Genomic DNA, 26,206 nt, shown 5'->3' on the forward strand with positions numbered 1-26,206 from the left:
GAAGCTCGATTCATGCAAACATGCCACTTGCGCTCACACACAAAGCTCCACACACGCGAACAGACGGCCGGAAGGAGTGTGTTGCAGACTGGGGATAGATGATGTCATATCTTCTCCCTCTATTGAGAAAAGGCTGTTCAATTTTGACATAGATGGGCTCTTTTTTAAAGGGAGGGGGTCAAAGAAGCCATCTTGAACTGCCCTATGTCAACAGAGGGGGAAGGATAAAAAATCATCTATCTCCAGTCTACAACACAAATCCTTTCAGCAGCTCCCAGAAGGCTCCACAGCCATTTGCACCGCTCAGGTGACCCTGAGGACACAGATGAACCTCCAAGTGGCCTCAACGACTCTCTAAGAGAATGCAAATGACCAGTTGTCTGCAAGGAGTATAAATCCTTCCATTCCTAACCATCCGGTCAGAGCTGAAGAAGCTTCTTGGATGAGAAACGAAACATCTTCAAAGAAAAACAAGGAACTCCAGTTGACTCTTGAAAAAGCATCTTTGGGACATGATGCAGTAGGTGAAAATACCTTAGAAAAATCAAGTTCACAGCTTCTTAGTGTAAAAGTGGGGTGAAAAACAGACCATTTCCTGAAATGTTCACATTCCTAGGAAAACAGGGTGGACATGCCGTATACATTTTGGAAAAACAATAACTTACAAGGCAGGAGTGGGATGAAGCACGCTGAATTTGTTTGAAACATGGATACAAAAAAAAAAAAAAGATGTGTGCTAAAGGAGTTAAATGTCAAATTAGGACCAGCTTAATATTTATGGAAGGCTCCGTTCTCTGTTGTAAGCTGCTAAGTATGACTAGCTAAGCTGAAGGTCTGTCCATGGCCTTGTCCTTTTAATTTGACAAATTGCTTCTACAAACCTGCTGGAAACATGGAAATTTCATTGCTGATTACTCTTGTGAATGTAGTGATCAGCCAGAAAATATTATTAAAATGCACCCTTTCCAGAGAGAGAGAGAGAGAGAATCCCTCCAACTTACTGCCCTTGGTGCTGAGCGGAGAGGACCGCAAGAACAGCTAATGCTAGATGACAAAGGTGGGTGTATTAGTCACAAAACATTTGCTGCATTCCATCACAGCAGCCTGACAATCTTTGCAGCCAGCCCCGGCAAAGAGGACATTGCCTGTGACAAACTGTCAGTCTGGGCTTGGTGGAGCTTTCGAGCGCCAATCACAGGAGTCAGAGAAGATTGAAGTGACAGAGGCCCACTGAGTAAATGGGGAAACATGCCTGGGATTATGAAATATTCAGCCGGGGTGTAAAAACTCTAAATGCTTTTTCAATTATTAGCACCACCTGCTTTGGCTGCCTGCGTGTAACACTAACCGCATGCTAATTGCCACAATTTGTTAGGGCAGTTGGAAGCGGCAGTAGGAAAGGCAAGCCGAAGTTACCCACCGGATCCAAAAGGAAACCAGTAAACCTTAAAATCAAAACCATTGCGAGGAGCCGTCAACAGAAGAAGTGTCGTAGTATCCATCACCTCAGCACACACATTTCTCTCAAAGAAGATGTTATCGGCTTGATAGGATGATAAGTGGTGTGGATCACAAAGAAACTTGTAACCCTCTTGACAGAATAAAGGGGAGGTTGTGTACATCCAACGCGCGACTCCAGGCAGTCCCAGTAAGCGTAATTTGAGAAAGGGTCACGTGATCCCCCTTTGCGACATCCTGACAAGCAAAGTCAATGGGGAAACCTGATTCGCTTCACGATGTTAATGTTAATAACTGCAATGATTCACTTAACAACTGTGGTAAGAAAGGTTGTAAAAACGGGACAAAATTCACTTAAGAACTGTCTCAACAACAGAAACTTTGGGCTCAGTTGCAGTCGTTAAGTCAAGGACTACTGTATTTGCATGTGTGTGTCTATATTTATATATATATATCTATATCTATCTATATCTATATCTATCTCTATAATCTATCTCTATATCTATCTATCTCTATTTATTTATCTATCTTTATCTCTCTCTATTTCTATCTGTCTCTATATCTGTCTCTATCTATCTATCTCTATTTATCTCTCTCTCTCTCTATCTATTTCTATCTATCCATCTATCCATCTATCTATCTATCTATCTATCTATCTATCTATCTATCTATCTATCTATCTATTTCTATTTATCTCTTTCTCTATGTCTGTCTATCTGTCTGTCTATCTATCTATCTATCTATCTATCTATCTATCTATTTATCTATCTATATCTATCTATATCTATCTATCTCTATATCTCTATCTATCTATTTATCTCTCTCTCTTCGGTATATCTATCTATCTATCTATCTATCTATCTATCTATCTATCTATCTATCTATCTACAGCTTGATCTTTTTTAAGGGTGTTCTGCAAAGAATGGAATATGAATATATCTATTTACACACATATACACATACATACACATACACTGTGTGTGTGCTTGTATGTGTGTGTGTATGTATATGTGTACATGTGTATAAATAAATATATTCGTATTCCATTCTTTTGTAGAAGACAGACTTCAAAAAGATCAAGCTGTGATCTGCTTAACAGCTGGGGCGAGAGAAGTCATAAAAAGGGGCAAAACTCACTTAACAAATGTCCCACTTAGCCACGGAAATTTTGGGCTCAAATTGTAGTTGTAAGCCAAGGATTATGTGTAAATAACCAGAATGAGCTAAGAAAACGGATTTACTTTTGGGGGGAGGGGGACTTTTCATCTTGATTTTTTTCTTTTTCTCTCTCTCTTTTCCCATTCTGATTTCTCAACTTAAAAAATCGCCAGTTGAATTCATTGAGGAAATTTTAAAAGGGCTGCGAAGCGACTGTTGCTCTTTAAAATATAATACGAGCTCTCCCACGGCAGGTTTGCTGGAAAAAGGAATGGGTGGGTTTTGCTTGAGGCAATCTTGCTATGAGTTATTGCACGGCATTTAGTGTGGCTCTTGAGTTGTGTTGATCGTAAGCGGCGTGATCTGCTCTGGAAAACTCAGGATGTTTTTACTTCCTTCTGTGTCTGAACTTCGGTGGGCATAATGTTGGGTAGAGGTACAGAATAGCAGTGAATATATTTGGAGTTATAGATGGAGACTCTTGGTTGATTCTCTAAAACACATTGCTTTTGGGTTTATCTCTTTGTGCAAACCTGAGCATGTTGCGATGCACTGAAAGCCAGCATTGTCTTTCCGTTCGAGGTTTTTTTTAAAAAAATGAAGCAATGTTCTGAACCAATAAACCAACCTTATATCCTTTTGGGTTAAGCATGTTCAGAAAAGCAGCAGAAGCATCTCTGCACCAAATCAATCTCTATCCTGGATCTAGGGGCAGTTAGGATGAACTCCATTCAAGATGAGGCAATTGAAGGGGAACTCATCAAATCTGCAGAAGACACTAAACTGGAAGGAGTAGCCAACACCCCAGAAGACAAGCTCAAGATCCAGAAAGGTCTTGACAAACTGGAACCATCATGTGCCCTATCCAACAAAATGAATTTTAGTGTGGAGAAAAGCAAAGTTTTACACTTAGGCAGAAAAATCAAAGATATAAGTACAGCTGAGGCCTGGCTCAAAAACAGCAACTCTTAACTCTTAACTCCCATCATGCTTCAGTTATCCATGCTGCCCAGGACTGATGGGAGATGGACTACAGAACATTGAAAAAATAATACAGTTGATTTCTCTTCTAGAATGTGTATTCAGTTTACCCTGGGCCTTGACTAGATCTGTTGCATTTAACTGTCAATCAATCAAAGAATCAATCAGAATAGAGCTGGAAGGGACCTTGGAGGTCTTCTAGTCCAGCCCCCTGCTCAAACAGAAGACCCTATACCATTTCAGACAAATGGTTGTCCAATCTCTTTTTAAAAGCCTCCAGTGATGAAACACCCACAACTTCTGAAGGCAACTTCTGTTCCTCTGGTTAATTGTCCTCTCTCTGTTAGGAAGTTTCTCCTTAATTCCAGGTTGCTTCTCTCCTTGATTAGTTTCTATCCATTGTTTCTTGTTGTGCCTTCTGGTGTTTTGGAAAATAAGTTAACCCCCTCTTCTTGTGGCAGCCCCTCAAATATTGGAATGCTGCTGTCATGTCACCCCTAGTCCTTCTTTTCTCCAGACTGGCCAAACTCCAAATCCTGTAACCGTTCTTCATATGTTTTGGTCTCCAGGCCTTTAATCATCTTAGTTGCTCAAAACATCCCTGAAAAATCATGCATTCTGGATATGGCTCTCGGTAATCAATTTGCTATAAATGATGTAATTGGAAGCTTCAAGTTGAGAATCCAAAATCTGATTGGAGAAACTTTAAAATATTTAATGCACAGTCTATTAAAGTTTCAAAAGAGTCATAAAACAGACAGTTGACTTCCTCCCTCTCTGCTGATTGATCGGGATGGGATGTTGTTTTTTTTAATTCTTTCTGTCCATTGAAGATATTAATATAAGCTCTTGTAGTATTTAATTGGGGGGGGGAAGGGATATGTATTTTAAGATGAAAGAAAACCAACCATAGGTACAATTGTTCCTGTTCATCAAAACAAGCAAGTGACACTGAAAACTGATCTCATATTTTCCTTGTTTCTTGAATGTGGGTATGGCAAAGTCTAGTTCCATGCTTTACTCTTTCTGATGATTTTGGCTGATATCAATCCCACCCTGTTTGTTTTCTTGCTCAGACACGATCCTTTATTAATCCCTGGCAATGAACAAGTTGACAACATGGACTGCAACGTAAAAAAATATGACTCCACGGGAATGTTTCATTGGTGTCCAGCAAAGGAGATTGACAAGGTTATTTTGGTGAGTATCAGAAAAAAAGGAAGCACAGAGGTTTCATGCTGTATAATCAGATTGAGTTATATTAAATGTCCTCCAGACTCTTTTGCATTCCTGGCTTTGCACAGGACTAGTTCAGCGTGCTAAGAATCCACGCCAGTGAGAAATCTGTGGATTATTACATTTTCTGTGACTTTCTGGCCATTTTCATGATTGTCCATGGTTTTAATGAGTGTGAGACTCATTAAGGTGTATTCTTCTGTGTTTAGTGTCTACAACAGAACTGTGTGGATGGTAGAGATTCAGTGGCAATTTGACCGACTCATTGAGCTAACTCTCCAAATCAAATTTGACAGGTGATTTGAACTGGCTAATCTGATGCCACTGGGTTGAATTCAGACTTTTTTGCAAAAGCATAGCAACACATTTTCGACAATGGAATGAAACCAATAGGACAGTTGACAACACCACACAGATTTCACGTGTCTTTTCTATAAGCATGATTTTCATGATTATCTGTTCCCCTGGAAGGGTCTCCATGCCTTTTTTTTTTTTGTATTGTGGCGACCAGAACTGTACACAGTATTCCAAGTGTGCAATATCGCACAACTGTATCCAAACTAATTAATCCTGAAGGGCCAAACTGAGAGTTAGAAGCTATTCAATGGAGCCGTTTGGTTTCTTGATGAATGCATGCATCCCCGTCATTTGTCCGAGGAAAAATTCACAGGATCATTAATTTCTCCATAGATGTCATTTGGAATTAATGCACTCTAACTACCCTATCACTGTGAAGGAGCAGCTTTCAAATCATTAAAACCCCACTCAACATAAGCATTTAGAATGTGATCTATGAGGGAGCGGATACCCTTGACCAATATTGCTGTAGGGAGAAGTCTTGTGTTATCCTCAGAGATGTGTATGCATGTGCTTTGTGCTACTGTCCCAAAGGTGCTATTTCAAGAGGCAACTGGACTTTCTTGTTTTCCTTTGAAGACGTTTCGCTTCTTATCCCAGAAGCTTCTTCAGCTCTGACTAGATCAGTGGTTCTCAACCTTTTTAATGCCGCGACCCCCAACTGGTCGTAAGTCGAGGACTACTCAACCAGTTGTAAGTCGAGGACTACTCAACTGGTGCAGCACCGTTTGCAGAATGGGACTTTTGGTGGGCTCAGCAGGGTAGAGACAGCCTGGACAATTCCTATTGGTTTTTGAAAGCCAATAGAATTAGACTCTATTCCAGAGAGTCTATTCTATTGGCTTTCAAAAGCCGATAGAATAAAAGGGAATAGCACAGCTAAGGAAAAGGGGAAAAAAATGGCGGACTGCATTGTTTGGCGACCCACGTGAAATGGTCGTTCAACCCCAAATGGGGTCCCGACCCACAGGTTGAGAACCACTGGACTAGATGATGGAGAATGGAAAGATTTATATTCCTTGTGGACAGCTGATTGTTTGCCTTCTTTTAGAGAGTTGTTGAGGCCACCTGGAAGTTTACCTGTGTCCTCAAGGTCACCTGAGTGGTGTAAATGGGTGTGGAGCCTTTTTGGAGCTGCTGAAATGACTTGTGTAGAGGGAAGGCTGTTCACGTTTGACATAATGGCCTCTTTGACCCCTCTTTTGAACCAGAAAGCTTCGTGCTAATCTTTATCTACATGGCAATTGATTATTCAAGGATGTATAAAGGTACAGTACTGAAGTATTCAATCAGAGATGTCCACAGGGAAGGGATCATAAAGTCAACATAGTAGCCACAAGTACATGAACCAGGACATAAAAACGCAAGAAGCTTAGAAGTAGCAGCTGATTTTCCAAAATCTTTGACTTTCCAGCCAAAAATGTTCCTCAGAACAACAACAAAAAAATGTTTATAGTATCTCTCTGTGTATGTGTGTGTGTGTGTGTCCATGTATGCATTCATTCATTCATTCATTCATTCATTCATTCATTCTTTTATGGGTTCTTTGGAACCATCAGCTGGTTTCTTGTAGTTTCAGTAAAGCAGTCTGACTTTTTTTTCCAAGATTCAGAATAACAGAGTTAAAAGGGACCTTGGAGGTCATCTAGTCCAACCCCCTGCTCAGGCAGGAAACCCTATACCATTTCAGACAATTTTTTCTCCAATCTCTTCTTAAAAAACTTCCAGTGTCAGAACACCCACAACTTCTGGAGGCAGGCTGGTCAATTGTTCTCACTGTCAGGAAGTTTTTCCTTAGTTCCAGGTTGCTTCTCTCCTTGATTAGTTTCCACCCATTGCTTCTCGTCCTTTCCTCAGGGGCTTTGGAGAACAGGTTGACCTCCCTCTTCTTTCTACACAAGCCAAAATAAAAATCTCTCATTGTTTAATGAATCCTTTCACCAACATTCCTATGACTATTAACATGCGGCATCTATTTTCAAGGTTGTGTGGAAAGGTTAAAAAAAAAAAAAGTCTCCTATTTGTTTATCTTCTCTTTGCACTTGTCCTAGCGTTAAACATTTCTGCTAATTAAAAAAAAAACCCAACCCTTTATTTTTCCACCTTTTTCAAGGCAAATCTAGGTAAGGCCAGAGAACGTGGTGCTTCAAAAAAACCGGCATTTTTTTCTTGCGTTCTGTCCCCCTTTTTTTGTTCAAATTACATTTTAATGTGCTGCACAGTAGTGATGTATCTCTCTTTTTGCTTCCATTATCCAGTGATTGAGAGCTATTTTTATTTTGCATTTATCCAGAGATGCCATCCGGAGCAACGTTTCTCTGAAGTGTAAAGATTCTGCGTAGGGTTTTGGAGAATCTCTTTGGGTTGGGGACAGCCGTCAAACCGGCTCGACTAATCTTATCTAATTACCTCATTACTTCTTTCTTCGTTAGGTCTGGTGAAAGTTTGTGGCGCACAAACAACGCCACAAATCACAGCTAACATTGTGGCTGTGTGTGACACCGAATCCCGTCGGACTTTCCCTTTATTTAGTGGGGGTTGGATTTTGTTTCAGAGGTTGATTTGTCGAGATTTCCCTGCACCGTTGAGTAACACAACCAATAACAGTGACAGCTCTGGTTTAGTCTAACGATCATATGGCAAAACCTTGTTCCTCCCTCTCTCGGGGGACTTTGTATAATAACCATGACATTGTCTGGAATTGCAGTATTGGCATTTAAGCGATCAATAAACCAGCCAGTTCCACTGAGTAAATTGTTAAGAATGTGATTCAAAATGGTTCAAATTGATATGCATGCCACAGTGTTCATTAGCCCACCAGGGACACGTTTTCCATACGTTGTTAAATAACTGAGGGCGACAGATGTCAGCTAGAATATTTTAAGTATATTTTAAACAGATACGGCGCTTAATGACCTTAATGTTCCACTTCACGAAGTTTGCATGGATAAAAAAAAAAAGTGACATTAGAAAAACCCTTTCTGTCTGGTTATGATTGAAGATCTGTTTACTAGATTTGCACTATGTGGGTGCTTGTGTGTGAAAAATATATGTATGTATGTATATATGTATGTATGTATGAATGTATGTATGTATATCTATAATATAGATATGCATACATATACATATATATATGTACATATATATGCACACACACACATACACACACACACACACATATAGTATGAGAGGGAAAGAAGGAAGGAAGGAAGGAAGAAAGGAAGGAAGGAAGGGGTGACTGCTCCAACACTGGAAGTTTTTAAGAAGAGACTGGACAGCCATTTGTCTGAAATGCTATAGGGTTTCCTGCCAGAGCAGGGGGTTGGACTAGATGACCTCCAAGGTCACTTCCAACTTTATTATTATTATTATTAGAAGGAAGGAAAGAAGGAAGGAAGGAAGGAAGGAAGGAAGGAAGGAAGGAAGGAAGGAAGGAAGGAAGGAAGGAAGGAAGGAAGGAAGGAAGGTGGAGGGAGGGAGGGGGGAGGGAGGGAGGAAAGGAAGGAAGGGAGGGAGGAAGAGGGAGGGCAGGAGGGAGGGATGGAGGGAGGAAGGGAGGGAGGGGGAGGGAGGAAAGGAAGGAAGGAAGATGGAGGGAGGGAGGGAGGGAGGAAAGATGGAAGGTGGAGGAAGGGAGGGAGGGAGGGAGGGAGGGACTTCATAGCAAAATATGCAAACTGCACTTGGAATAGTCCCATTTTTAAGCATTTGTATAAGCAACCTGCCTCCTTAAGGCAACTTTGTAACACCAGGTCTGCAAATCGCAAATGATAGCTGTTGAACCCTATCAACTTCACCTCTCTTAAACAGATCAGTCGTGGCTCTCAGCTTTAATTGCATTCATTGAATCTCCTAGGAGGAACATGGTGGCTCAGGAAGTTAGCAAGCCCACGTTTGAGACCCAGAGCTGCTGTGGGGCAGGGTCGAGTTCTCGTCCTTCACTCCAGCTCCTGCTGGGGACATGAAAGGAACCCCCAAATGGGCATCCCCACCCCCAGGCAACGGTGATGTCACTGACTAATCCTTTCAACCCAGAAATGTCTTAGTGCTTCTGATACGAGTGCAAAAAAACCCCCAAAACCAAGCCCATTATTTGTTCCAATCAATAGTATTTCCAAAAGAAATTTGATTTTAGCAGATGGAAGGGGGCTCAGATTTGCAAGATTTTGTTAGTTCAGCCATGTAATAATAACACTGATGTTTTTAACTTCATAACCCTTTTTTTGTAACCAGTTTTATTAATTTTTCAATTTAACTTCATAACCCTTGAAGGGGTTTCAATACACATTGACCTGAAAATACCTCCACCAGCATGGCTGGGTCAGGAATTCTGGGTATTGAAGTCCACAAGTCATAAAAGAGCCAAGGTGGCCTACCCCTGGTCTAGACTAACTGTGTGGGATCTACTTTACAGCTACAAATATTCTTTGCTTTCCAAACTCTGTGCTTTTTTCTAAGCTTTGAGCATTTAATGCTCTATTAGATATTTCTGAGGCAAAATCGTCAAAATTTCCTGGTGTTCTTCTGCTCCTGTATGCACCACCAAGCTTGATTCAGATTATGACTCTTTGCTGGCATTTAAAACCCTAACTCCTTTCCCGGTTTTCTTTCGTGTGTTTTTTTTTTTTTCAGACCCGAAGTGAAGCTGCTATGACAGTCCTCAGTGGCCACGTGGTGGTTTGTATATTTGGCGATGTGACATCGGCGCTGATAGGACTAAGAAATTTTGTGATGCCCCTCCGAGCAAGCAATTTCCACTACCACGAGCTGAAACACATCGTGTTTGTGGGCTCCCTGGAATATTTAAGGAGAGAATGGGACACCATGCATAACTTCCCCAAGGTCTCAATTTTACCAGTAAGTCCAAGGAGATCTGGTCCTTCCTTCCTTCCTTCCTTCCTTCCTTCCTTCCTTCCTTCCTTCCTTCCTTCCTTCCTTCCTTCCTTCCTTCCTTCCTTCCCAAGACTGTCTTCCTTCCTTCCTTCCTTCCTTCCTTCCTCCCTCCCTCTCACTGCTTCCTTCCTGTCTCCCTTCCTTCCTAACTCACTGTCTATCTCCTTTCTTCTTTCTTTCCTTCCTTCCTCCCTTCCTCCTTCTCACTGCTTCCATTCTTCCTGTCTCACTTCCTTCCTAACACTGTTGGTTCCTCCCTCCCTCCCTCTCCTTCCTTCCTTCCTTCCTTCCTTCCTTCCTTCCTTCCTTCCTTCCTCCCACCCTCCCTCTCAATGCTTCCTTCCTGTCTCCCTTCCTTCCTAACTCACTGTCTATCTCCTTCCTTCCTTCTTTCCTTCCTTTCCTTCCTTACTTCCTCCCTTCCTCCCTCCCTCTCACTGCTTCCTTCCTTCCTTCCTATCTGACTGCTTTCTTCCAGTTCCACTTCCTTCCCAACTCACTACATCTCCTTCCTTCCTTCCTTCCTTCCTTCCTTCCTTCCTTCCTTCCTTCCTTCCTTCCTTCCTTCCTTCCTATCTCTGCTTTCTTCCAGTTCCACTTCCTTCCCAACTCATTATGTCTCCCTCCCTCCCTCTCATTGCTTCCTTCCTATCTCCCTCCCTCCCTCCCTCCCTCCCTCCCTTCCTTACCTTCCTTTGATCTGGGGTTTCATTGTTTTGTTCTTGACTAGTGATAAGCCTGAGGACTTGGCCTTTCCCTGTTTGTTGTAGCTATGAAAACCAAGTCCTGGGAGACCTTATTAGAGGAAATTTGCCGATGCACTCAGTTCCTTGTCAAAGGTGGATTTCAGCTGCTATCAAATAGGTTAGCAATGTTGCTCATTGAACACTTGCATAAAGCCAATTTTGATGTTTTTCTTGACAGCATGACACTTATTAGTTGCGGTATTATTTATGCCTATGAAGCTTTTGAAAACATTTTGCATTGTTTCTCTTATCTACCTGATCTCTCTGCATTTGTCCAGATCGGTGAAAAGCTGGTCTGTTGGCTTTCTTCTCTTTCTTAAGGGAATACAGAATAAAAAGGAGATGGATTTCTTTATCCCCGGATGAGAACAGAATCAAAGGGCCCCCCAATTCCTCACTGTTTATGCCTCGGTGCCAATGATAATGCAAATTTCATCATAGATTTCCGTTTACATAAGGCCAGGAAGAAAATCCCCGCTAGGTCCCCAGTAAATGTTTTCTTTGAATACTAGTTTGTTTTTTTCTTCCTGGTAAAATGGCAGCTTACAGAAGTAAGCAAAACAAAGATTAAAAGAAAACAAGTAGCATCAAAATTGAAATCCATCATTAAATGTTTGGCTGGTCTGTTTCATACTAGTCTCTGAAGCTGAAGGAATCGTCTTCTTTAGCCCACTTGTCATAAAACTGAGGAACACAAACAGGAGATGTCCATCACAGTGCATCCCTCACTCTCTCTTTGTCACCTCAAAATAGGCCTGGACTGTGTTCCTCATAATTCTTATCCATGCCAAATTTGGACATCAGACTAGTGCCTGGAGAAAGTCATCCTGTTTGTAATGTTTAAATTTGGGGTATTATAAACATTTTCCAACGCATATAAACACCAAGAAGGGTGTCATAATGTTTTGATAGATGGTCCAATTAATAAGTTCGCTGCCAGAAAACAGTGTACATTGACACCTATTAAGTTAGTGTCCTTTTTTCTCCTAAACAAAATCTAATTTGGTCTAAGCAAATGTCGTGGATGGAATAGTTTAGAAAAAGATAAAACTTGCTACAAGTACTGTTTTTGGGGATCTCTCTTTGGATGGATGGATGGACGGACGGACGGATGGACGGACGGACAGACAGACAAAGATAGAGACAGGCAGGCAGGCAGGCAGATGATAGATAGATAGATAGATAGATAGATAGATAGATAGATAGATAGAGTGCTTTTTTTGTAAAAAAAAAAAAAGGTGCTGGAACTCACACATGTAATGCAACCTGCCTTGCCTACCCTACAAGGTTCCATCCAAAAAAGGTGCCGGAACTCTGGGCGTTCTATGAGAAAAAAAAGCCCTGGATAGAGATAGCTACAGTAGACAGACAGACAGAGATAGAGACAGACAGACAAATACTGCAGGTAGTTAGTGTTAGTTTGGTTCTGTAAAGGATTCATTCTTTTCCATAGCACAGGCACAAGTCCAGCATTCCCTCCAGTGGCTCTCTGAATCTGCCCCTCGGTATGCTTAGCAAGGACAGTTGTTGCCCCAGGAGACTAACAGACCTCAACTTGGGCTGTACGTGGCAGGCATGAATCAGGATGTTTGTCCTCCTCCCCAGTCCTTGTTTGTTAGCCATAGCTTGACTGAGTTATTGAGTCTTAACACTAAAATGCTGCCATCAGCACCAATCACCCTTTTCGACCGGGAGCGCTCCGTCTATTCCCTGGCACGCCGTTAGACCCCACTTAATGTCAGAGCATTAAAAAAAAAAGGGGATACTTCTTAAATAATTTCCCAAAGCTCCTTCTGGGTGTTTAATTTGTTTTCTTTCGTTCCCTTCCTCTTTCCTCTCCCTCTCCCTCTCTCTCCCACCCTCCATTTTCTGTGCTGAAGGGTACACCATTAAGCCGAGCTGATTTAAGGGCTGTCAACATCAACGTTTGTGACATGTGCGTCATCCTGTCAGCCAATCAGAATAATATTGATGATACTTCGCTGCAGGACAAGGAATGCATCTTGGCGTCTCTGAACATCAAATCCATGCAGTTTGATGACAGCATAGGGGTCTTGCAGGCTAATTCCCAAGGTAAGGACTGCCCTGTAATGCTTCTCCACGGTGCCTAAAGGGGACAGGACATGGCAGTAAGAATATCTCTCACTCAGTAATTCAAAGGAACCTTCCATCAGCTGGCTTGATGGTTGAACCTGCTGATTGGGAGGATGGGGGGCTTTGCGCGTAGCAGGCAAGGGGAGACAAGCGAATCTGGGCGCAAAGAAAGCAGAGGTTGACGGGAGAGAGAATTTTATTGTGTTCCCCTCCTCGCTCTGTCCGTCGAATTCTCTCCCCGTGCATAATGACAAAGTTGTTCAGTTATGCCTTGCATTGCTGGAGGTTGCGTCGTTGCTTTGTGCTGGAATGGGGGGGAAAAAAAGGATGATTTGCGAGTGGCTTTGACCAGCATCTTTGCTTTGTTGACAAGATTTACATCAAGGAAATGTCACACAGTGCCAAAGCAACACCTTTCGGGGCAGAGAAAAGAAAATAAAAACAAATAAATAAACAAACAAACCAGGGGAGGATTTTGTGAAGATCTGTTTAACATCCGCACAAAAATCCTTACAGCGTTGTTCGGCACGCCTCCGATATCAAAAGCTCAGCGCCTATGAGCACGTCTCTCTGACCGTGTATTTTTTTGTTGTTCCTTTGTTTCGTTCCGTGTTTTCCCAAGAGCGCCAAACAGATAACAATATATTAAACCCTCCAATAAACAGATCACCTGGTATTTCCTCTGTGCCTATAAGCTGCCCTGAATCTTGCAACTTCGAAACAGACAAATCAATAAAATAAAAAAAAATGCTGAATAAATGCCCAAATACTGCATTTTAAGCAATCATCCTCTTCCTTCCATTCAATTATCCTTCATCATTCTGGTCAATTGCTTTCATTCAAAAAATCTACCATTAAAGATTTCGATGGTGGATGAAAACGGAAAAATAAATTGTGACAGCATTAAGCATCACCTTGTTATTTCACTTCCTTAATTTAAAACATGAAGGTGATATGTACAGCAAAAGCCAAGATTATATGCTGGGGAATAATTGTCTGGCTGTTCAGTTGTTCTCTACTAGCATCCAACTAAACTCCAGATAATTCCACAATCTTTCAATACCGACAGAACCATTGATGTCCACTCGAGTCTATTCAAGTTAGTCAACCTGATTGCATTTCAAGATGTTATAGGATACGGAATTTGTATACCTGTGGCGGATGGTCCCTAGAGAAGGGGGGAGGTGTTGTGATGGAGTATAGCAAAGCAGTAATTCCTCAGGAAAATGGGAGCATATTCCAGAAAGAATGAGGGAGAGAAAAGAACCTCCCAGGGTGAGAATATGGCAAAGATTTAATCTAGCAAGTTTCTGTCTATATGGTATAAACAAGCAAGTAAAGAATTTATCCTAAAGATGCTTTTTTTCCCATGAGGCAACTGGACTTCCTTGTTTTTCTTTTGGAGACGTTTCACTTCTCATCCAAGAAGCTTCTTCAAGCTCTGACTGGATGGTGGGGAATGGAAGGATTTATACTCCTTGCAGACAGCTGGTCATTTGCCTTCTTTTAGGGGGTCGTTGAGGCCACTTGGAGGTTCATCTGTGTCCTCAGGGTCACCTGAGTGGTGCAAATGGGTATGGAGCCTTCTTGGGACTGCTGAAAAGATTTGTGTTGTAGACTGGAGATAGAACCCTCCAGGTGGCATCAATGACTGTGGGGTCCTGGGTGTTCTCTGAGCTCACTTGTTTTCTTGCAGATGTTTCATTACTCAAACTAGGTAACATCATCAGTGGTAGACCAAATTTAAGGTCAACATTACATATTCAATAGTAATAGCCTTGTGGTAACACTTAAATATGTATTGCTCTTTAGAAAGCGTTGGCATCAACCACCAGCCCCCATAATTCGTCCTCATAATTTTAATTTACGGGGTTGGGTGCAATTCAAACCATTAGCCAGAGGAGGTAAACCATTCTAATGAGAGAATAGAGATTTGCCACTTGGACCCACTCTGGTGTTGAAGTCAGAATCAGAATCAGAGTAGAGCTGGAAGGGACCTTGGAGGTCTTCTAGTCCAGCCCCTTGCTCAAGCAGGAGAACCTATGTCATTCCAGACAAGTGACTGTCCAGTCTCTTCTTAAAAACCTCCAGCGATGGATCACCCACAACTTCTGGAGGCAACTTCTGTTCCTCTGGTTAATTGTCCTCAGTGTTAGGAAGTTTCTCCTAATTCCAGGTTGCTTCTCTCCTTGATTAGTTTCCATCCATTGTTCCTTGTCCTGCCCTCTGGTGCTTTGGAAAAGCACCAGCAACTATCGCAGTAGAATCAGGATACGTTGCAGTGGCTCCATCACTGGATGTCCGGCTTATCCCAACAAATCTTGGTTGTCTGAACACCGACAACGAGTTCCAGAATGGCTGCTTTGATTTCATACGAAATCAAGACACTAAAGTCACGTTGTACCTTTATGCTTTTATGCTTCTTGAAAAGGACAATGTCCGAACCGTTGATCAAACTCAGAAAGGTACAAAGAGAAAGTTATTATACAGTAATTCCGTTGCCAAATTTTTCCAGCTGGCCTGCTGAAAATCCTACTTTATTTTAGCTGACATGGTCTTTCAAACAAGGATGTAGCCAGCTTTTGTGTGGTAGCTGCCTTATGGCCATTAGGAAGCCAATGGCACAAACTTTTAACTATTGGTAACCAATAAATTATGGGTTTATATTCCTCAGAATTAATCTGTGGCTAATATCCCATTTTATGTATTTTTTCCCCATTTGTTTTCATTTTTAATGTTTACTTCACCTTCCCTTTTACTGAATTTATCTTTCTTATTATTAATTTGCAATGGATAAACTCTGCGGTTTGGCCTCAGCCGTGAAGAGTGGTTTATTATGCATACTATTATTTACTACGCATATAGTAAAATATGTATATTAGAATACATTGTTTGCTAATTTATGAGTAATTATAATACATAATGTTAATATATTGCCAAACAGATTAATAATAGGTTCTGTAATATTATTATATACTGTAATGATTCATTAATAATAAATTACAGACATTAGTCTTTAGTTGGTAAGACATGAATGAAATTAAAGCCCCACACAGGCCGGGTACTTTAATTTAATTTTTATTAAAAAAAAAATTCTAAGAGGAGATTGAGAGGCTGAGGCAAACGGGGGAAATCAGATTTATCTATTCTTCTTCTTCTTGTGCCGTATCTATTATCGGACGTTGGCGATCATGTTGGCGATCCTGTTTTTATCAGCAGCCGCACGAAAAAGTGCTGCTGAGTTTTGTCCAAACCAGTCCCTGAGATTTTGAAGCCACAATGTTCTTCTTCTGCCTGGACCTCGTTGGCCTTCAGTCTTTCCCTGGAGGATGAAATGGAGTATGCCGTATTTTTCTGAGTGGCGCATCACCTGTCCGAAATATTCTAACTTTTGTTTTTTAATTGTTTTGATGATTTCCCTCGGCTTTCCCAGATGGCTTATCACCTCCTCATTTCTGATCTTGTCAACCCAGCTTCTACGTAACAGCTGCCTGTAAATCCACATTTCAGAGGCTTCTGGTCTCTTCAAGTGGCCTTCTGTCAGAGACCAACTCTCTACTCCAGTGTTTCTCAACCTTGACAATTTTAAGGCATGTGGACTTCAATTCCCAGAATTCCACAGCCAGCATTGCTGGCTGTGGAATTCTGGGAGTTGAAGTCCACATGCCTTAAAATTGTCAAGGTTGAGAAACACTGCTCTACTCCATAGAACAGGGTAGAAAAAATATAGCATCTGACAAGCCTGATTTTCAGTCTTAGGCTTATGTCGTGACTGCAGAAGATTTATCTATAGATTTATCTATAGAATGACAAAAGTCAGCAAAAGGTGGGAAAGGTGGATTCCCTTAACAACCCAGTTACTAATTTATCAGCTGCAGTGATTCATTTAATAACGGTGGCAAGGAAGGTCATTAAGTGGGGGGAAACTCACTTAACCAAGATCTCACTTAGTAGCAGAAATCGGAGGCTCCAGTTGAGTTCATACGCCGAGGAGTCCCCGTATTTGGAGAGGGGTGATTTTAAGTATGAAGTCAAAGGTCTCCTGTCCAAACCTCTATAGAATATTAATAGGGATTGGGATGGGGATTATTGTGTAGAGGCAACCCACTTTCAGCCAGAAAAGCTAACACAATCCTGGGTTGCGTCAACAGAGGCATAGAATCAAGATCATGTGAAATATTAGTGCCACTTTATAAAGCCTTAGGAAATGGCCTCATTTGATGGCGACTAAATAAGTAACTATGAGAAGCTGAAATCTTAAGTAGAGGTCCAGCAATGGAGGGTGAATCTCTCTAAGTCTTTAAAATCCCCTTCCAGCCAATGATTCCTGACCTTCTTTTCATCCACAGAGAAAAACTTGTGCCCGAAACACGAGAAGCTCTTATGCCCAAACTTATATATGCACTAACTCCTTCCTTCCTTCCTTCCTTCCTTCCTTCCTTCCTTCCTTCCTTCCTTCCTTCCTTCCTTCCTTCCTCCCTCCCTCCCTCCCTCCCTCCCTCCCTCCCTCCCTCCCTCCCTTCCTTCCTTGTCCCTCCCTCCCTCCCATTGCATTCTGCCTTCCTATCTCCCTCCCTCCCTCCTTTGCAAACTTTCTGGGTGGAACCTCAGGTATAAGATATTATTATTCAACTATGAGCAAATGCGTGAGTTGGGAAGCAGCTACAGTTACAAATATCCTGTCCATTTCTCCTATTTTGTTGCATTCCTTGCCCTTTTGGTTTTGCAGAAAACAAAATATTTTCCCCTATCGCCACGGACATTGCGTGGGGACCAGAACAGATCAAAGACAGTTATGCTTAACCAGTTCAAGATTTATGCCCCGCATAGCAGTTTTGCTCAGGGTGGGAACTTGAGGTATCTTCCTTCAAATAATGTAATGATCTTGGCTAATGATTTAAGCTGCTATTTTGAATTCTGAGATGGTAAGAATTGGCCTGGGGTTTATAAAACCTTACCCCTGGATGATTGTTTTTGTATTGTTGTTTGTTATGTTTTATGTGTTTTTTATTGTTAGCTGCCCAGAGTCCTTCGGGAGTGGGGCGGCTTATAAATTTTAAAAATAAAAAATAAAATAAAATAAATAAAAGAAGAATGGATTTCATTCGTAAGCTTGCCGTCATGTACAAAGGCGTCTCCCGTGGCTCTGAGCCGTTTTTTAAGCAGGCTGAGGAAGGGGGGGGGAAAGAAAAAAAAGAATTGCACTGTAATATTTATTTTCCCAAAGACATTGCAAGAAAGATCACAGCGCAACGGTTCAAATGCAGTTCAGCATTACAGCACTCAGAGAACTGCTCTCCCAATGACTTCAGCTTATGAGAGTTTTCCCTAGAAATTATATTTCAACCACATGAGTAATTCCACCATGAGCTCCATTTACAATCTTTGTAATAGGCCTAGTGCAGGGGTAGGCAACCTCGGCTCTTTTATGACTCGTGGACTTCAGCTCCCAGAATTCCTGAGCCAGCCATGCTGGCTCAGGAATTCTGGGAGTTGAAGTCCACGAGTCATAAAAGAGCCGAGGTTGCCTACCCCTGACCTAGTGTATAAAGAGAATTAAATAGTGGGCAGATAGATGACTCAAGAGAAATTAGCTTTCTTAAGGCAGTCCTGGAGTGCCCCTATACCAGGGGTGGGCAACTTTGGCTCATTTATGACTTGTGGACTTCAACTCCCAGAATTCCTGAGTCAGCCGTGCCAAACCTGAGGCAGCTTAGAACAAAGAAAATGGCGGCAGCCAGGTTGGTTATAGAGTTGACAGTCCAGTTGCCTTGTGAAAAAAGCACCTTTGGGACTACGGATAAAGGAGAATATTTGTAGCTTGGGGTTGAAATAAGGAGTCCTTGGTGCTCTCTGAGCTTCATTATTTTCTTGAAAACGTTTCACTACCTAACTAGGTAACATCATCAGTGTAGGAAGGAATGGGGTTTGCTCTTAGTTTATATTCTAGTGGCTTGCCTTGTGGGTGTTGGTGGGGATGGTCTTGGAAGTTCTTTGGTTGGGCTTATTGTTGGCTTCATTGGCAGTTCCTTGACTTCGGGTATTGTCTACTTCTTGATTGTTGGTCTGATGTTAATCTTAGTGTTAATCCAGGCTCATCTGGATGCTGATGGCTGGTGCTGAAGTGTTTGTGTCTTTTTGTTCCCTTTTTGTTGATTGTCTCTTTTGCAGAGTAGGACAAGAATTAGATGAAATCAAATAAGACCATGATCTCCTCCTAGGACGAAATCGTAGTCTTTTCATTACATACGTTCATTGTAGCTCTTTTCATGTCCATAGGCCCAGAATTAGCCAAAGAATCTCTCACAACACTGCTCCGCAGAGCACCTGACTTAACCAAGTACACAAAGATTGAAACACTCAGGATCTTATCAACCTTTGCCTAACCACATATGCAGCAATCAAGATGTGATGCTCACTAACACTGACAGTCTCTAGAATATAAATTGAGAGTAAGCCCCACTCCTTACTTGCAGTGATAGTGTTACCTAGTTTGAGTAACGAAGCATCTGCAAGAAAACAACCAAGCTCAGAGAGCACCAAGGACCCCTGTCCATATCTCTCCTTCACCAAAATGATTGACTTTTATTATGTTGATAGTTGTCACAAAAGACTTTCTTATCTCTTTCCTCAGTGGTACAGATTATCATACCAGCCATACCCAGGATAGCTCTACATATTTACTATATATCTGATGTTCACCTAGAAAAATATCTATGCTTCCTGTATACTGAGACCGATGAGAAATTGTCTGCACTGAAAGTTAACAGTCAACACATAGTTTCCATGTACTATTCTTCCACCTACCCTTAGTTTCCATGTGCAAAACTCTACTACTACCAGTTGAAAGCATGGGGGAGAACATTGTTTCAGGAAGATGGATGTTCCTATAATGGTCAAGAGTTGTGTGCAGAATATGATTCCTACACGCTACAGTCAGATTTCCAAAGTTCGGTGTACTCCTTCTTTGTGTATTGTGTCCATGTGCCTACAGACACAAGGGTAGAATGGAAGTGCTTAGTAAGTGGCTGGATTCTGAAATTTGACCCACAAGAATTTGGGAAGGTAAATATTAGCAAACTGATTCTTATATAAGTGTTACCTCTGTGTTGTTGTTCTTTCTCTTAAGTCCCCATCTCATGAGTGTGTTTTACAAGAGTAAGGAAGAAAAAAATTCCCATAATGCTTACCTTATTATCTGAAATATCTGTCTTTTCATAGACCTTCAGCATGCCATCTTTAACTCCAAATGTATTTTGAAATCTGTCCTTCATGTCTCTTAGAAGAAATGACAGGGAGACATTTGTGTCTCTTTAATTATAGCAAAAATGTTACAGAACTTATTTTGCTGACATAATATTACTCTGCCATCAAAGTATATGGCAGATTGGAAAACAGCCAAATTCTAACCCATAGTTCTCTTTTTTGCCGATTAACCTTCATATCCACATGGATTCTAGCAATGTATTATTTTTTTATTTTTATTAGGGAAAGGTTGAAAGGATGAAAAAAATAATACTCGGGTTATTTCTGTCTTTAGTTAAGAAGATCCAATGTTGTCATTTCAAGCTAAATATTATTTGAATTAGGATCTTATTACACACAATCAGGTTATGTAAATATATACATTATCCCCGTCATCAAATTTTCCTTTCTCCAAATATCACAGTTTGTAGTTTGCAAACAGGTTTTAGTAAAAAAAGAAAAAAAAAGTTGGTGGTTTGGGTAGGTTAGTTTTTCTTAGCTGATTCAATGCAATTTTTGATGATAGCACAAATTTACATGAATGTAAGGTAGTCTCAACTAACAATGGTAAACTGGGTTAGTGAAAAATGTTGGCTTCTCCATTACAATTCTATCATAAATACCTCTTTAATGAGGCTTCACTGTGTAAAGCAGTAAAGCATTGAGCTGCTTTTTGAGATGAAATGATTGCATGGAATGATTTATAGACTTGGAGTTAAAGGAAACGTAAGTGTCTGGCTCTAGTTGTTACTAGCTCATTAAGCAAATCAGGATTTAATGTCTTCCTTGGTTTACTTCTCTGTGTTATAAGTGTTAGAAATTCTGTTTATATATAGCATCACAGATCAAGCAAAGGGTACAGTCACCATGTGCTTTACTGCTTAACTGTAACAGGAAACAGGAATTCTACTTAGTACAAAAGAACATAGAGTATATACTATAGATCCTACATTTCTAAACACTACCATCTACCGGCTGAATACTACTGTAGTTGTTGCACAAAAATACGTTCTCACAATAAGAGCCTGAAAGTAGATAAACTTGTATGGAATCAATCAATTTTTATTACACTCATAGGTCAACATTCATGTATTGAAATAGCTGAAATTTAGTTAAAGGTACTTTTCATATTTATGCTCAGAGTTTTTGTGAGTCTAATTTGAGACAAGCCAGCTCTGGTTAAAACTAAAACTGAATGACCGCAAGTGTCCAGGTGTGCGTGTGTCTCTCTGTGTGTGCAATTACTAAACATACAGTTGTGCACATTAATTACAACACTGTTTTTATTCCAAATTTAAATGACAATCGGTCCTTTTAGTATTCAGGCACCTACCTTTTTTTTAAAAAAAAAAATTTTTTTTCAATACTTTAAAATAAAATTTAAACCATTCCATGTAAACACACCAGTTCTCTTTATGAGCATCAATTATACACCAGGCTGGGAACCCCTTAGCTTCTGCGTTATGAAATATTAAATCAAAATGCTTCCTGTTCCCCAGAGGTCCCTGCGATCAATACGGTGGTATTTAGAAGCCACTTGGAACCCTTTTTGCCTGCAAATTTATAGTTTTTGTCTCCATTTGCCGAAAACCCTGTTTTATATGAAGTATAGCACTCTTGGCAGTTTTTAAGAAGCAAACCAGTCTGGGCTACTCGGCGTAGACAACTGCTCTCATTCAGATGGTGCACAAGGGAGCTTGAGTCAAAAACCTGCTTTAAGATGACAAATGGGATGGAAACATTATTGTCTTTGATTGCATCCCTTACATCATCTATATGTCGGAGGCAGAGGGCCATGCGTTATCCTTAGCTGTTTTATAAATATTTAAGTCCTTACAGTTGCCTAAAGATATTAAAGCATATTTTTACAAGGGCCTGGAATATAAATATTATATGTAGTACAAAAGATACCACAAAGTGCTTTAATGAATTCATAATTTCCTTTTCACTTTTTATTGGAATATAGTTTATGTTCCAAGCGATCCACTTAAAGGATAGGAGCCCAGCCCGCTTCCCGACAGCGCAGGAACTAATGGTAAATGGGATTGGATGTGGGTTTTTTTTTTTTTTAAAAAAAAAAAACATGGTAGGGAATTCATATTAAAAGGAGTCCTGGGAATTTCATGAAGGGACACTTCAGTCTTTCTTGTCTGGAGCAATTCAAGTAAATGACATTGAGGGACTGAGATTCTTAATCAAAAGCTTTGGAATGCCTTAACTTGGAATGAACTATATTAACAGCAATAACACGTAGATTATATCCTGCTTCACAGTGCTCTACAGCCCTCTCTAAGCCATTTACAGAGACAGCCTCTTGCCCCCAACAATCTGGATCCTCATTTTACCAACCTCAGAAGGATGGAAGGCTGATTCAACTTGGAGCAGGTCAGGATCGAACAGCTGGCGGTGGGGAGTGTTAGCCTGCAATACTGCATTCTAATCACTGCACCATCACAGCAGAACAGAACAGAATAGAATAGGTTAGAATAGGGTAGGGTAGGGTAGGGTAGGGTAGGGTAGAGTAGAGTAGAGTAGAGTAGAGTAGAGTAGAGTAGAGTAGAGTAGAGTAGAGTAGAGTAGAGTAGAGAAAACAGAAGAGAATAGAATAGATAATATGGAATGGACTGAAATAGAATAGAATAGAAATATTAATAGAATACAATAGGGTAAGGTAGGGTACAATAGAATAGAATAGAACAGAACAGAACAGAACAGAACAGAACAGAACAGAATAGAATTAGAGTAGAGTAGAGTAGAGTAGAGTAGAGTAGAGTAGAGTAGAGTAGAGTAGAGTAGAATAGAATAGAATAGAATAGAGAAGAGAAGAGAAGAGAAGAGAAGAGAAGAGAAGAGAAGAGAAGAGAAAACAGAAGAGAATAGAATAGATAATATGGAATGGAGTGAAATAGAATAGAATAGAATAGAAATATTAATATTAATAGAATAGAATAAGAATAGAAATATTAATAGAATACCCAGACCGTCCTGAGCTTCCTTTTGCCAGTTGGGCCCACCATACTTGCTGATGTCGTCACTCCATTTTGTTTTAGGTCTCTTTCGTGGATGCTTTTGATCCAGTGGGATCCGTTCTATGACTGCCTTGGCCCATCTGCCCTCAGATCTTCTTGCTGTGTGACCAGCCCGTTTCCATTTCAATTCTTTGACTCTCTTGAGGGCATCTCATACTTTCGTTTGTTCTCTCATCCACGTCCGGGTCTTTCTCTCTTACCAAGCATGTCTCTTTCCATCTATTATCAGTACAAATAAATTATGATGTAAGCCTAGAGAATTGTGTAGGGATGCTGCCTCATTTTCAATTTTTAATAGAATATAAAGATTCACGTTGTGAATATTTCACAAAGGTTCATGGGCTCCCAATGGTTGCCTATTTTGTGTAACGTTTGCTAATTACGAACAACAAAACTAGACATTCCAGGCTGGTAAATTACATGACCCTTTACATTTTAATGAGACAACAGGATTTTTGCAAAGGGATGTTGTTCCAGTGCTTAATGGTGTCAGCAATGTTGTAATTGTGGGTTGAGGCATATTAACCAAACAACCCTTGAATATGAAGGGGTTCTCTCAACAGCGTCTTGGGAAAATAAAACTGAGTATTATCATTAAGCCTGTGCCGTTCGTATGCTGCTAATCACTTACTTTATTATGTGTGTATCCATTGTCTTCCTTTAATTGCTCTTTAAATTAAAATTAAAAATAGTTCCAATGCCCAGAGCAGCTGTGATAGTATCTTGATTATGAAGATAACTTTGATAAAGTGGAACATGCCAACAATGCATTATGAGAATCACAGTGATTTAAAGTTATGGTTAATAGCAGATATTCTGCTTCTGGGGTTTCCCCCCCCCCTTGTTCTGGCACATATTGTTTGTTTAATAGATTGTTATTTATATACACTGAGACAATTACACAGGAAGATTGTTGTAGAATTGGTTTTCCAGAACAAGAGAGCTTTGGCGATACTAACCATCTCTCTCTCTCTCTCTCTCTCTCTCTCTCTCTCTCTCTCTCTCTCTCTCTCTCTCTCACACACACACACACACACACACACACACACACACACAGAGAGAGAGAGAGAGAGAGAGAGATCATGGATACCATACATACAGATGGGGCAATTATGCTGAAGATGTGTGTTACCAAGTTATAAATTGGTATGTCTAGCTTAAGGAAAAGAAGGACTTGGGGGGGACATGATAGCAATCTTCCAATATTTGAGGGGATGCCACAGAGAAGAGGGGGTCAACTTGTTCTCCAAAGCACCAGAAGGCAGGACAAGAAAGCAATGGATGGAAACTCGTCAAGGAGAGAAGCAACCTAGAACTAAGGAGAAATTTCCTGACAGTGAGGACAATTAACCAGTGGAACAGCTTGCCACCAGAAATTTCCTGACTGTGAAAACAATTAATCAGTGGAACGACTTACCTCCAGAAGTTGTGAATGCTCCAACACTGGAAGTTTTAAAGAAGAGATTGGACAACCATTTGTCTGAAATTGTCTAAGGTTTCCTGCCTGCACAGGGAGTTGGACTAGAAGACCTCCAAGGTCACTTACAACTCTGCTATTCTGTTTGGTAAACTCATAACCAATGAAGCAGGTACACTGGACATTTCTGCATGTTTTCTTGTGGACATTCATTGGGCTGTTTTCAAATTTCGCCATCTCAAATTTTAGAGTCAAAACTTTTAACTATAATTAAAGAGGCTTGCTTGATGTTTTTGCTTTAGAAATGTGAAGATCTGGGGTGGGGGTGGGGAGGAGAGAAAAGTAAAATAGAAAAGAGAAAAGAGAAAAATAAAATAAAAATAATATACATCCCTGCCTCCCCCTTGTCGAACCCAAGTTTTTATTGAAAAATATGAGACCAAAAATTTGAACAGAAGTATTCTACTCTCCTATTTTAAGTTTAAGTTACTTCCTGGGTCTGTCGGCTTTCTGTTCTTGGTGTATAACAGTCTTTTTCTTAGTTTGATGTCTGCTTTCTCCTGAGCCTGTGGATATTCATCTAAGGAAAAAAAAAGCATGGTGGGGAAAATCTGGAGAAAATCCCTGTATAATGCAGTATGATTTGCAGCAGGGACATCGGCCCCAAATTGCAGTAATGTCATGTTGAGAAAAATGCCACAATTACATACTTGCTGCAGGATTTCTGATGCAAGGAGGTGAGGGGCAGCATTTGCATAACGATGTTATGAAATATGGGTCACAATTTGCCTCCCTTGTGCCCCACCCCCAGGAAAAGATCAAAAGAAAGCAGAAGCCAGAGTTTATAGCTGGTTAATAAGGAGGGGGGGAGGCCTCAGATGCCTAATTCTTAGAAAATAAATGAACTTATTCCAACACTCAGGCGGGTGCAGAGAACCAAATGATGACCTACGTTACCATTTGATAGCAGCGTGTAAATGATATACAGAATACAAGTGTGTGTGTAAATCATGCGTGCACGTGTGTGTCAGTCATCAAGATGCAATTATAGAATTCCATCGTTTGTATGATGAGGTCGTGAGCTGTGTCAGTGTTTCAAAGTCACACATTATTTCAGATGTCTCTGAGTCAACAGCTGAGATCCTCCACCCGTCCATCTCTTTTGGTTCTTCTGTTGATGTCTCCTCGTTGTGTGTTTTTTTTTTTCATTGTTTGCTTTATCCTTTCTATCATCTCATTACTATTTCTGCTTGCCCTCTTTTCATTTCTTCCCTTTTTATTGTTGCATTTGCTTTTAATGTTTATTGTGGTAAGCCACCCAGAGTAGCAAATAAATTTCACAAAATAAAGAGTAGAGTAGAGTAGAGTAGAGTAGAATAGAATAGAATAGAATAGAATAGAATAGAATAGAATAGAATAGAATAGAATAGAATAGAATAGAATAGAGCTGGAAGGGACCTTGGAGGTTTTGTAGCCAATCCCCCTGTTCAAGCAGGAGAAGCTATACCATCTCAGACAAGTGACTGTCCAGTCTCAAACTGATGGCTGTGGGCAGAGTGAGCCTGCAATTCTGCATTCTAAGCACTGCATCA

The 26,206-nt window shown here is 40.6% G+C and overlaps 1 protein-coding gene across 6 annotated transcripts in view; it reads left to right on the forward strand.

The window, feature by feature from the left end:
• LOC120310651 (calcium-activated potassium channel subunit alpha-1) overlaps positions 1 to 26,206 on the forward strand; it is a 251,828-nt gene that overhangs the window by 193,733 nt on the left and 31,889 nt on the right. For all 6 annotated transcript variants that reach the window (XM_039349289.1, XM_039349290.1, XM_039349293.1 and 3 more), the window contains 3 exons: positions 4,674 to 4,797; positions 9,823 to 10,047; positions 12,710 to 12,902. In XM_039349289.1, coding sequence (XP_039205223.1) covers positions 4,674 to 4,797; positions 9,823 to 10,047; positions 12,710 to 12,902 — 542 coding nt within the window. The remainder of the gene's footprint in view (positions 1 to 4,673; positions 4,798 to 9,822; positions 10,048 to 12,709; positions 12,903 to 26,206) is intronic.

Source organism: Crotalus tigris, unplaced genomic scaffold (assembly GCF_016545835.1).
Source record: "Crotalus tigris isolate CLP2741 ecotype Arizona unplaced genomic scaffold, ASM1654583v1 scf7180000018252.723642, whole genome shotgun sequence".
Lineage (NCBI taxonomy): Eukaryota > Metazoa > Chordata > Lepidosauria > Squamata > Viperidae > Crotalus > Crotalus tigris.